At 28.2% G+C, this 13484-nt stretch overlaps 1 protein-coding gene across 2 annotated transcripts in view; it reads left to right on the top strand.

The window, feature by feature from the left end:
* Positions 1-13484, top strand: part of dsb (debris buster) — a 409190-nt gene that overhangs the window by 146576 nt on the left and 249130 nt on the right. Inside the window, exon 1 of one of the 2 annotated variants that reach the window (XM_014425043.3) lies at positions 6722-6853. The exons of the other annotated variant lie outside the window; for it this stretch is intronic. Coding sequence (XP_014280529.1) covers positions 6783-6853 — 71 coding nt within the window. The 5' untranslated portion in view covers positions 6722-6782. Of the gene's footprint in view, positions 1-6721; positions 6854-13484 lie in introns of those variants that run through there. 2 annotated transcript variants of the gene reach the window in all.

The raw sequence follows: 13484 nt of genomic DNA, 5'->3' as shown, positions 1-13484 counted from the left end.
CATTCTTAACACAGTATTAGTTCCTCAGCTTGCAAATGTCGTTTTAGAATGGATTAATTTTTTCGTTAATTTCTCGATTAAGTCGTTCTTATCTAAGAACCTCCTGCTGTATACAAATAGTTCAAAACTTGGAAACTTTCATCTTTGACCAAGACAATCTTAATTATATGTTAAAATAAATAAAACTCCGAAATAAAAAAGAACAGATAAAAAAGAATAAAGCATTAGGGAAAAATAATTCTTTAAAAAGTTTCATAAAAGAGCCTTTCATATGTTTTGTCGGTAGAAAGTTCCTTGTTAAAGTTGGTTTGGAACCTTAGCAAAGACCACAGATCCCATAATGCCATCGACTGGGGCAAGGCATTTTTCTCCTGAACGGGAAATAGGTTTTTCATAAATTATCCTCTTTTATACAGCAACAGTCCTGAGTAGATTTTTACTGAGTCCTTCCAACAATCGATAATCTGTTCTAAATGGTCTCGCTGGTTCAACTCGCTGCAGAGTGAAAATTTTACTCTTTTCAATTTTTTTTTTTTTAAATTATTATATATTATACTAATTTTGTTCTTACTTAGTAATTAAACGATTTCATACCAGACCATTAGCACTTAAATGTTCATTAAAATTATTCTTAGGTGACTAGATGTCCTTGAGTAAAATTTCATTTCATTTCATTTTTGTAAGTATTGATGTCGTAGAAAACAGCATTAGCCAATCTAGCTTTATATAGTTTATATCGCAGTTATTTTATCCATTTAATTAAATTATTTAAAAAATCTCGAAGCATTTCATCATCACATGACTGTCCTACATTATTACTTTTAATTAAAATGAAAATAAAACTTATTGTTTATGTATCTGTAACTCTATTGCTGAGGAAATATAGGAAACTATTTAGTATAAATATTTTTGATTGGATAAGATATGAGGTGGTCGTTACCAAACATATGATATCATTACCAATCACCAACGCCAGGAGAAAGTTCTGAGGGAGTGTGCTAGCAGGAAACAAAGGTACTACCAGTCAGCCGACAGTGCTTCCATGTTATTCATTGTCGATAGTGTATTGTTTATTCGATAGTTTCTCTTCTCTTCATCATCTCCATATTTGTTATTGCAATAGTTACCTGCACATGTGTAATACATTCATCGGTCAACTTCCTGATGCTTTATCTCCAAGTATATTTAATTCATAGTCACTCGTTATTATTCCGACTGATATTACAACTAAGATTGCCATTCGGATTGATCATGAGGGCTGTTACTGATGGATTGCCGAGAACATTTTTAAATCTAATAATTCAAAATGTTTGTGCAAGGGGTACTGAGAATGTAAATGAGATGTTGCGAATTGCTTCATATGTTTCATTCACCTTTATCTTGCAGGCAAATAGCAGCCAAACCAAATTTCTTTTATCAAATTTTTGAAAAACTTTATTAAAATAATACATTCCACACTAATAGGCAATGTATATTAGGGGATATCCATATGTACTCTTAGTAATTTATTTAAAGGGACATAATATATATAAATTAAAACTTAAAAAAAAATTAAATCTGTAACGCCAACGGCTGTGCAAGGAGGTGATTTGATCAGAATCACGGTCGATTGCCAGATTATTACTTAATTAAGAGTACCCACTTCATAAGGGTGGTTGGACCCCAAAGGACTCCCAAGACCATGGGGACGACTACAGTAAAACAGAAAATGATTATCTGCCACGACTGGATTCAGACCCGGCTCCTTGTATACCTGTTACTGATATGTCACTATAGTTGTTTCAAAACGAAATATTTTATCATCAATGAGTTATGAAAAAATAAATTAATGAAATAATAATAATATATTTAGGATGTATGTTAGTTGGTTAAAAAAATGTTTTGTGTTTTTCGAAAATGTCATTCTTTTACTGTCACAGTTCCTTGTATCTAAAGAACTTTCCGTTTATTAAATCACTATATCATAAACAATTACCACACGAATAGAAATGAAAATAATACCGAGAAAAATACCAAAGGGTTCAATGGCTGAAACTCAAGAAAAGAAAACTAGTTCTGAAAGAAAATATTCTTTTTGGGGGTTTTGATTTAGATAAAGTGTCCATCTTTCATCGGTTTCAATATGACTCTTCCCTGAATTTTTTAAAACAAATTTTAACTTTCAATATAGTCATAATTTCCCTTCTAAATTATATTTTTAATTACCAGAAAATTAAAGTGTAATAAATATAAAATAATAGTCTTATTAGTGATACGATACATGTTACTGTCAAGAGTGGCATCATGTCTTCTCATTATTACAAGATAGGTGGCCGATACCATCGAGGTCTGTTGGTTCGAGTAGGTGTGTAGAACAGAATGAATTTTACAACGCTCGATATAAAAAACCTAGGTCTATGTCTGGGTTTTTCTATGTTGGCGTTTGTCAGGAGAATGTAAAGTAAAAATGAAAATGAAAAGTAGCAGCCACACGACTGCTAGTCATTTACAGATTAGAGAAATTATCTGATTAGCCCATAAGGTCACATCTTCTTTTTACTTCATCTCAATCACTGCTATGTTGAAATCAGCAAGTCCTGCTGTTATTGCACCCTCTGGTATACCTAGAACAGAGTCCTGAGGCACTCCGTATCTTCATCCCCTTCTGTCCGTACTCTGATGAGCATATAAAGGTCCTGTCCTTGAAGTAGTCACTGGCTATCCTTCTGACATCTAATTCCAGGAAGGCTTCCTGAATTGGTACCATGTTCGAATCGCTATCCAAGCCTGGGGTTTTCCCGTCTGAATGTTGGTTCTGATAAACCCATCCGACAGGAGTGTCTGTGGTGAGTGTGTATGATAACACTCATGTGTAGGAAGGGAGGAAGGAAGAAAAAATATTCAACATTATAAATATAGCGGTACTTATATAAAATATTTATGCTAAGCGTGGGGAACTCCAAGTGGAACTTGCCCTCCATTAATAGAAATCAGGATTCTGGGAGATTCTAACTAATCTCTCTCAACTTGTTCTTATTTTCATAGGTCTAAAAGTCTTTATTATAACCAGTTATTAATTCCTTATTTAAATTGTGTTCATTAATTTTGTTATCATCAGAATTGATTCTGTTCAGAAGTACTTTTTTTTCAGCACTTGTTTTTGGGAATTTATATACGTTTGTTAAAATCGAAAATGAGTTTTTAATAAAAATTAAGAATTTCGTTGCAGGGATAAACATCGTATTTTTTCTATAAAATATGATATATTTTAATCTAAACATAAAGTTTATGGAACAGAAACGAATCTGACTATATCAAAAATTTTAGGTGAACAGAAAATTGTAGTTAGGCCATGTAAAGGCTTCAATTCGCTTTACGAAGATTATTTTATCTTCAACATGCGGTTTTGGGTTTTTGAACATTTTCATATAAGGACCGTCATTATTATGAACATTACTGCAATTATGTATAAATTAATGTCATCACTGAAGAAAGGATTTTGTGCTAGAAAAAACTCAAAATCGTGCATTAAAAACCCCAAAAGTTTGAAATTGTGTATAAAACACCGAAATAATTCATAAATCAACTTTATTGTTTAATCAATAATATCAATACATGCAAAACGAGTCTAACCTTGTTCGAATCTAAGTCATTTCAAAATCTAAATCCCCACAAAAAAAGAAGTAACTGAAAACTCAATTATAAAATTTTCACTAACACTATAAAGTGAGACGGAATAATAATAAGGATTGCCTTTTTTTTGTGATGATCTCCTCTTGTTAAATTGTGACAAGTCGTACATCAAACAATCTACTCGTTATAGTTGTTTGTTTGAAAAGTCAGATAATGAAGAAATTAAATAGTGGCAAACCTACCAGTGTATCTGTATGTAATCTGATTTCACATAACTTTCAATCATTATAAAAAATTCGCATTTTAATGTCTCTCGAGGTGAAAATAACAAAGATCAACTTTGTTTTTGCCAAGAATACAACAGTTTAACAAAAAATTAAGAAGCTGTGTGCGCATGAATGCGATCGAAAGTGATGGAATGGTCTCAGCATTTTCTGATTTCAACTCTTGTATTTATTTCTTCTGTTTTTCAATTTCAGGCGCTTTTTAAATATTGCTCGATTTAACTATGTTACAGTCTCCCCTTCCCGTTTTAAGCGAATATTTCAAAAGTTTAGGTCCGTCGCTTACCAAGGTTCTTACCGGGGCAGGTCCGGCGGGGAGGGATTGCCTTTTTTCTGTTATGATCTGCTCTTGTGAGATTGTGACAAGTCGTACATCGACCAACCTAGTTGTCTGTTTGAAAAGTCAGATAAGTGAATGTAAGGCTACCATGGGACCTACAGCCACAAGGTAATCGAAAGAATTACAGACTACCAGATATACATATACCACCTACCTATATGTATGTATTAAATTACTTATTTCTTCAGAGGGGTGGTTTTTTAAATTATACGGTGCAATTTTTCACCGAAATGAGGAATTGCCAATGCAAAATCAATTTAAAATAAAAAAAAGAAATGAGTTGAATTTAAAGGAAGTCATTTTGAAAAGTCAACATTCAAGCTATTTCAGTGAGGATAAGATATAATTGATAATAAAGACCTCTTAACTATACATTGTTTTACCGAGTCAAAATAATTAGAGTTTATTTTGAGAAAATCCAAAACTAATGTAAAATCGATTATATTAAGTGGCACTTCTGGATACTTGAATTATTTCACGATTGCAATACTTTCCCTTCTATGTACCATATGCAAATAAGTGAATTTAAAAAAAACAAATGTAATTACACGAAAATCAGGTCTCTAGCTATACGGATGAATATTCCTTTATAAACAGAAAATTAAATCATTTTATTAATTGATGAAAAATACTATATTTCTATTAATTCATACTGAATTTTAATAATAATAGGATAATTTATGTTATATTAATATGTAAATAATAATACTATATTTCTCTAACATAGTATCTTCGTCTCCTTCAGCCTGGATTATTTTGCTTCCAGCTAGCTTCCTTTAAGTGTGTCATTAGGAGAGAGATTAATTGCTATTTTCTTTTTTTTATTTATTTATTTGAGAGGATTTCTCCTTGAACAAAGGTGGCATGAATGATGTCTTCCTATTTTTCATCTCTTAGGGAAGAAGATGCTGATTTCCACAGATGTTCTTTATCTGTAGTGTTCTTTTCTTCTACCCGTCCATCGAAAATCATTAGCACTCCCATAATGAATACTAACATAGCCTGTTAACATGTAAGTTGGCATACTATAGGAAGAAAATGTACTCAGTTAATAATAAAATATCTTCTTCCTTTCCATAACGTACTGAAGTGAATCTCAAAATAAACAAAATTATTTAAGACAGTGATTAACGTACTTTTATTTGTAGTCACAATAACAAATCATTCATTTGAAAATTGCAAACAATCCCTTTTTTATTAATTAAAAATAATAATTAAATTTGTTGTTGGTTATTCAACAGCTGATCAACTCAAACTTTGTACATGTAATATACCATGAAATGAAATCGACGGAAATGTAAAAATTACATTTATAACCATTAAAACAAAGATTTATTGACCATCGTTGCTTTTTAATGAAAAATGATTTTTAGAGAGTTTATTTTTTAATCAATTGAAGCAATATCATCTTCCTCGAACATCTCCTTTTTTTGTTCTTTTTCGTATTTATAAACCTTATGGTTATGAAAACAAAATAAAATACAATTAATGAATGATATAAACGTTCTAAATATACAAATATTTACTTAATTTTTTAAAAACAAAAAATAGAAAAATAAGTATTGCTTTTATTCACTGTTTGCCAAGAAGAGGTTAATATTAATATATTAATTTTACTTGTTCAACTCAATAAATGTTATTTAGAAGGATGATTTAACTTTGATAAAAAATATATTTAGTATCGTGAAACGTTGGAAATATATATATATATTTTTTATAAACAAAAAAGGATTATTTTTTATTGACTAGCTTGCCAAGATGAGTTTTAATATTATGTTTTATCTACTTTTTGCTTTTAATCCTTCCTGAATTTGAACCTTGAGATTATCTAAAATTATTTTTAGAGTAAATTCCGATATCAGAAAAAGATTGGATAATTAAGAACTATGATTTATAAAAATAATAAAAGGAACAGAAAAACCTCTACTCAGAACCAATACTTAAAATAATCGTGAGAATTGAGATTTTGAATCCCCCACTTTATTTTATTTTTTTCTTTGCACCTGTTTTTTTTTTTTTTTTAAATTTCTCAGAAAAATCAACTCACTCTCAATTTATGACAACCTTCAGCTTTTTCTATTTTTTTTTTTAACCCTTCATTTTTATACAATGAAATATTTTGTTTGCATGTAGTTTCAAAACAGCTAATCATTAGAAATATTTATGAAGCTGTGAACTTATTTATTTATTATTATTACTTATTATTTATTTATTTACCAATCAGCCAAATTTTATTTTGTATACTTGACAATAAATGCATTTAAAAACATATTTTGATGAATTTAATATAGTAAGAAATCAAAATTAAAATGCAATATTAGAAATTGAATTCCTGATTATAATCGCAGATCATAAATTTAGTTGTTGTTTTTTTGTTCAAACATTTTAATAATTATAAATAAATTGTTACACTGGAAAAGTGTGGTTTCCGTAAAGGACAGATAGGAAAAGAACCCGGGGGAGAGAACGGACGAACCCCCACCAGCGGGCCCGGGCTGGAAGCACAGTACAGTCGTGATGTGCCGGGGGTCGCGAACAGTGCCGGGATGAGGAACGGTCCGCCAACCCTAGGGAGTGCTGTCGCCTTCCTCAGCGCCGCCTTCAACAACCTCGTCGGGCAAGTGATATCAATATCTGTTATTGTTTTATCTGTGTCTCTATCTATGTATCAAGGGCAGAGTTGGCTGCATGTGTCCTCAGTCCTCTCTTGGTAATTTTCGTCGGCACAGGAATCTTCTGCAGGAGAAGAAGTGCAAGAACATCCTCAGGGAGATGTGATTATTCTTCGCGGATGGTTTTGGTGGTGATAAATTAAAAAAAAAAAATTGCTCATCTTTTACAAAAAATTATGTTCATGTGCTGATATAAATTTTGTATATCACCAATATAAACTTGGTGCTTGAAAAAAAAAAAAAGAAATTTTGGAATTCAAAATTCCAATTCTCACAAACATATTAAGTATAGGTTCTAAATAATGGTTTTTCTGTTTTTTAAAAAAATAATTGTTATAAAGAATCGTTCTCAATAATACAATATTTTTCTCGAAATTGGAATTTCGTCCCAAAATAATTTTAAATAATCTGAAGGTTAAATTATAGTACATGAATTATAACAAATAATGAATAAAAAAAAAAGAAAGTTGAAGAATTAAAAAAAAAAATATTAACTAACTCTCTTCTTGGAAACCAAACTTTTGTTAAAAAAAAATAAACTATTTGTATATTTAGAACGTAAGTATTATTCATTTATTCCTTTTCAATACAAAAGAAAAATTCATTACTTATGGGACTTGAGATTCAAAACCCTGAACCTCACCATACTAAGTCATAAGGCTTTCGGTTCTAAAGAACTTAAATAACATTTATTTTTTGGGATTTAGGACAAAAAAAAAATTAAGCTTAAATTTCAATATAAATTAAAAAGATAAAATAAGTAATTTCAATATAATTATTAGTGTTAAAATTGAATAATAAAAATGACAAACAACAGTTGATTCTTAACCTACTTAAATTTACTGAAAATTCATTTTCCATTTTCACAAAAGCCTTTGAATTTTTGAAAACATATAAAATTAAAATAAAAAGAATCATTCCTAGGTTCATGATATTTTTCCTTCAATACTAACGTGATTTATTCAAAACTCAAAAGTGCTACGGAAAGGATTTCTATTTTTTTTTTCTAAAGCGTTATTCAAAAGCCTAATTCTAATTGAGTATGAATTAAAAAGTTGAAACAAGTATAAAAGGGTACTTATAAATACTAATTGACATTAAAATTTAAAAATAATAAAAATCTTTAAAAACAAAGCAGTAACATCAATAGCAAATGATGTGTGACGTGTCCACTCTTCACTTACAGCTCTCGTGTTGATGAATTCAGTAAAAAACATTAGCCCGTATTTTACAAAATTTTATATTCAAAACGTTGATAATTTCAGTATGAAGATTCAAATTCTGTATGAATCAGGCACAAAGTAGATAAAAAAGAAAATTTAAATATATAAATTGCCTCTTTTCTTGTTTACAAGTGAATAAAAACCTATAAATTCCTTAGATCTCTATTAAAATGAAATTAATTTTCATTTTTCAGATTATATTTTATTTCTAGGACAAAATTTTCTTGTCACAAGAGCGGTACCATCTGCTAGATTAATAACGATATAAAAAAAATCTAAAAAGCAAATAATTGTTTAACCGAAAAGTAATTTGCTCAACAAAAATATGGGGTTTTAGATATAATTCCCTAAAAATTGAATATAAATTTTAGAAAACGTAAAATAATATTAAATTATTTCCAAAATAGAAGTAATGTTTTTTAAATTTTACATTTTTGTATAATTTTCACTAATTATTTTTTCAATCGTCTTTTCTAACAACTATGAAACTCTGTTCTATAACCCTATTAAATTTTAATTGAATATATGGTTATGGAGTCCTCCTCCACAAAAATTCAGTTCTTTAAATTTAAAATAATCAAATTTAATAATTAAGAATTTATTAACTTCTTCTCATAATAATTATCTTAAAAATAATTTTTTTAAATTATTTATTAATACCTTATTACAGTTGAGATAAAATACGTATGACATGACTTAACAAAACAAGTGGAAAAACAAATGTTTTTTTATCCCGGATATAAATGATCCAAGTTTCAAGTTATTGTTACAAAAATAACTTTCTTGACTGCCCACAACTTAATTCCAGGAGTTACTCTTGAAACTCTTCGTATTTTAATGTTGCTAATCTAACTTAAACCTACACTTGAAGTTTAACTACCTAACTCATACGTGCCTTTGTAGTTTAAGAGACAAAGAAGTTCTTAATGGAGGAAGGAACGATAAGTAAGACAAAACGACATTTTTTTAAAACCAGTTTTATTTATACAAGAACACTAATATGTTAATAAAGTAAAATATCGAAAACCTTGTGTGTGTGTGTTTTTTGTGGACAAATTACCAAACTTCCTCTTGCTTAATTACTTGAGAAAGATCAAATTGTATTAAATTATAATTCAAATTAAATCTATGTAACGTATTATATCAAATATAGGTACCCTTCAATATCTTTCCATTATTTATCTCAAGACACCTTGCGGAAGGTCTTGACAAGATAATGTTCATTTCTCGCAAACGTATTATATAACTTTTAATTTATTTATTTAATAAATAAATACAATTTTTATACACAAATAAATTTACCTTCCTGGCTAATGTTACCAACTAATATCCGACTTAGTAGCCAAACCTCGTTGTTATTTTATATTTCACCAATGATATAATATGAAGATATTTTTATTAATTGTGAAATGATAAAATCGTGTTTAAGAATAAAAAGAGGTTGATATACAAATTCGGTTGATTAACCATCCTCTTAAAAATATAGTAGAAAAAATAAATATCTATGAAAAATGCTTATTGTTTATTAATTTATTTATTAAAAGTTTTGAGAACTACATCGAAACAAAACATTTCTAAATATACATAGTACAAAAATAGACCAATTGTCCAGCACTGAGGGACACCAGGTTAAAGAAAATAAATAATCGTCTAACGATACGTGATTAAGATCGAATTTAAACTATAATACTAATCAAATTTTTTGAACATTTATATTTTCAGATTATTCTGTTTCCTCTAAATTTTAAGTAATTTTTAATACTCTTTTAAATTTATTATAAAATTTACTGAAGATAGCTATTATAAGCTCCATACGAAAAATTAATTAATGACACAATATCCCGTCTTAAGAAAAAGTATTCAACTAGTTTTATATATTAGCATAACCTGTCGGAACGGTGAAAACAACTATTTTTTTCCTTCGCGATTCGAATCTTGATCAATGAACTTGTGATATTTTCGATAACTTACATTTGATATGGTCAGCTCAATATGGTGATTTTACTTATTATTTGACTAATAAGTATCATTGAACTTATTATAAAATATCTAATGTAATTATAGAAAAATATCGCTGTCTTTAAGTTGAGAAGTTTGGACAGTGTCGCTCAAACAGAGCAGTTTAATTTAAATATTTTTAAACCTTACTGTTATCATTAAACATTTTTAAAAATAAATTAAATTATTAATTATAAAGCTGTGTTTAATTTATAGCTTAAGTTGAATAAAATAAAATTCAGATTAATGTTAATTATGTATTTAGGCCGACTTATGACATATTGTATTTCGATAAAAGGTAACATTAAACTATACTTTAATATTCATTAATTTAAATAACAACTTTAAACTTACTGATATGTATTAAGAATAAATTAATTTTCCTTGGTTTGTTTATTTTTTTTTACGACATACAAGTGTATTAAAAAGCTAATTTTTTTGAACATGGATATTCCTCTATTTAAGAATTGAAAAATTGAAAAATAAGGAATAATTATATATTAAAACTGTGACTCTTTTAAGTTATAGTTAAACAACTTTGTTGATTACTAACTTACATTAATAATTAAAATAAAATCTGTTATAGTGTTTGCTATTTTTAAAAGAAAAAAATATAATATCGATACTTTGATTCGAAATATACCTCATCTAATTTGGTCATCAGAATTTATTTGTGCTTGTACTTCGTGACGGAACTGCTTGCATAATGATGGACAGCGCCTTGAATTATCGCGTTCCTTCCCGCACGACAGCTTGTCAGATACGGTGGACTGAATTCGGTGAATAATTCACTTTACATCTTTAAATGACAACAATAATACAAGCAATATATAAAAGATTCATTTTTTATTACAACTTTTACAAGAATAATTACTTTTGAAAATAATAGTTTTTACTGGTTTCATCTTTCTTTTATTAAATGACAAACTGTAAAAACTATCCAAGTATAGGAATTGTATTCTTCAAAACATAAACTCAGACAATAAAAATATCTAGATAAAAAAAATAAAATTTTCGCATTTCAGAACTTTTTTAATTTTAAACATTGACAATAGTGTGAAAAGGTATCATTGTAGGCACAATCATATACCTTTACTCTAAGGTTAGCGAGTTTCCTATTTATTTCCTTTAAAGTAATATATATATCTTTATAGGTTGCATAGTTGAAAAGAAGAGGGTAAAAACTATTTTTTTAAAATTAAAATTATTAGTATTAGAGTGCTACCAATGGGTAGTTTCTCTACACGCCTGTAATACTCCAATTTAACTTAGATCAGATTTACTAAATGTATTATAATGTACAGTTATAAATAGCAATAAATAAAGATTAAAAAAAAATATTAGAATTTAGTGGAATTTTTCTATACAAATATTCGTTTATTTACAAAATGAACAGGGTTTTTAGTATTACAAAGAAACTGAATTCTATGAAAGAGATAGATGTAGGATACTTTATTTTATTGAGCAGAACAAATAGTATAACAGGTAATTCTGATAATTTTTCCATTGAACTCTTTTATTATATTATAAATTTGCTAAAAACAATGATTCAATTTTTGATCGAGGAATTAGGCTAACAACAAACCTTATAAAATACAAAAATAGACTTAATTTTTGTTTTACATTTTTTTACTAGTTTAAATCAAATGTATGCTATTAATGCCTGCAAATACAATAAATTGTATAAATTATATAAATACCTTTAAACAAATTAATTCTACAAAATAGAATTATAAACAGAAGATTTTGGAGGCCAGTTTCGTAGATTTAGAAATCATACGCAATTTTTTAAGTGTTGCTAAATCATTATAAATGATATTCTGAAATCCCCAAGAAATTGATAACTTAATAATTATAAGATTCTGTCAAAAATTATATTAAACTTTTCCCGAAAATCTAAACATTGCATATATATTTATGAATCTTACCATCAATTGATTATTTTGCTACTTCAAATAATGATTCATAATATTCTGCATATAATTCCTCTCGAATTTCTTATTTTTCGAGGAACCATTGGCTTTATTACCTTTCCTTTAGCCAAAAACAATGTTACTTCTTCGGAAAACTATTTATTGGATTTACATACATATTCTTCGAAAACTGACAACGACAGCATATTTAGAAGAAGACAATAATTTATATCCTGCAAAATGCTGTCAAACACCAGTTGACAGAAGGTAATTAGCAACATTTGGATAACCATTAGTCGTGCAAACGTTACTTGTCAGGGAAACCCGGTAAGGTTCACGGTCAGTACTCTATTTTCCCTAAGACTGCACTGTCCCTTTTTTTTTTTTTTTTCAATCATCATTTTGTAGGATACTTATATATCTTTTTAAACTTCAAGAATTCTTTCTAAAAGTCTTTAGAACAATGATTTTTTATTTTTAATTGGTATTAAGATTTTTTTTATTTTCAGAAGACTCACACCTTAAGGGACGTCTTATTTTGTTTTTAGCATAAACTTTTAAGAATGAATAACAAATATAATAAAAAATTAACGCACTAAAACTATTCTTTAATGTGAACATAATATTTTTATTATTGAGAATCTTATACTGTTTTATAAATATTTGTATCCAAAGAACAAGTATACAAGCAGTTCAATAATGAAAAGATTTTGAAATTTATATTTGAATAACGTAGCTTTTTTTTTTTTTTAATTTATTTTAATATATAATTTCAAATTAAGTATATGTTCTCAATAATTTGACAAAATAAATTCATGAAGTAAAAATTTGCAATGCACACTTTACTAATACTCGAACATATTTAGGAACAAGAGTTATATATTTAGGTATAATATTTTCACAAAATAAATGTCCAATAAATTCAGTTCTGAAATGATAATTATTAATATTTTATGATATTTGTACGCTGTGGATGCGTGAAAAGTGCAAATGAAGGATAAATTGATGTCGGCATCCCGAGTGAAGGAGTTCCGTGATAGAGATGTAAAATGCATAAAATTTTTAGATTGTCCGGACCTCTACACGTTTGCCAAACAATGGAAAATTTGTACATGCGCAAGCGTGATGGTGGTTTATTCGGATTGGCTGGTACAAATTGGCTTGAATTTGCGGCCGATCAGTGTCGGTTTTTGGCCACAAATCAAAGGACATTTGTGCTACAGCCACACGTTTGCTTTCAGTTTGCCTTGTTTTAGAACTGCCAACAGATGAATATTTGTTCTCTCCGTGTTTTAATTAATTAAATAATTTTCTCAAACTTTGTTGTTAATTCAATAATTAACTCTTGCTTAAAGTTTTTTTTTTTTTTTTTAAATTTTATCGATTCATATACATATTTGCAGATATACATTGTTTCAAGTCTTTTAATTAACTTTAGCAGT

Source organism: Halyomorpha halys, unplaced genomic scaffold, assembly GCF_000696795.3.
Source record: "Halyomorpha halys isolate HHAL.00 unplaced genomic scaffold, Hhal_1.1 Scaffold493.1, whole genome shotgun sequence".
Classification (NCBI taxonomy): Eukaryota; Metazoa; Arthropoda; class Insecta; order Hemiptera; family Pentatomidae; genus Halyomorpha; species Halyomorpha halys.
Note: the sequence above shows the minus strand (reverse complement) of the source record. Positions and strands in the feature narration are given on the sequence as shown.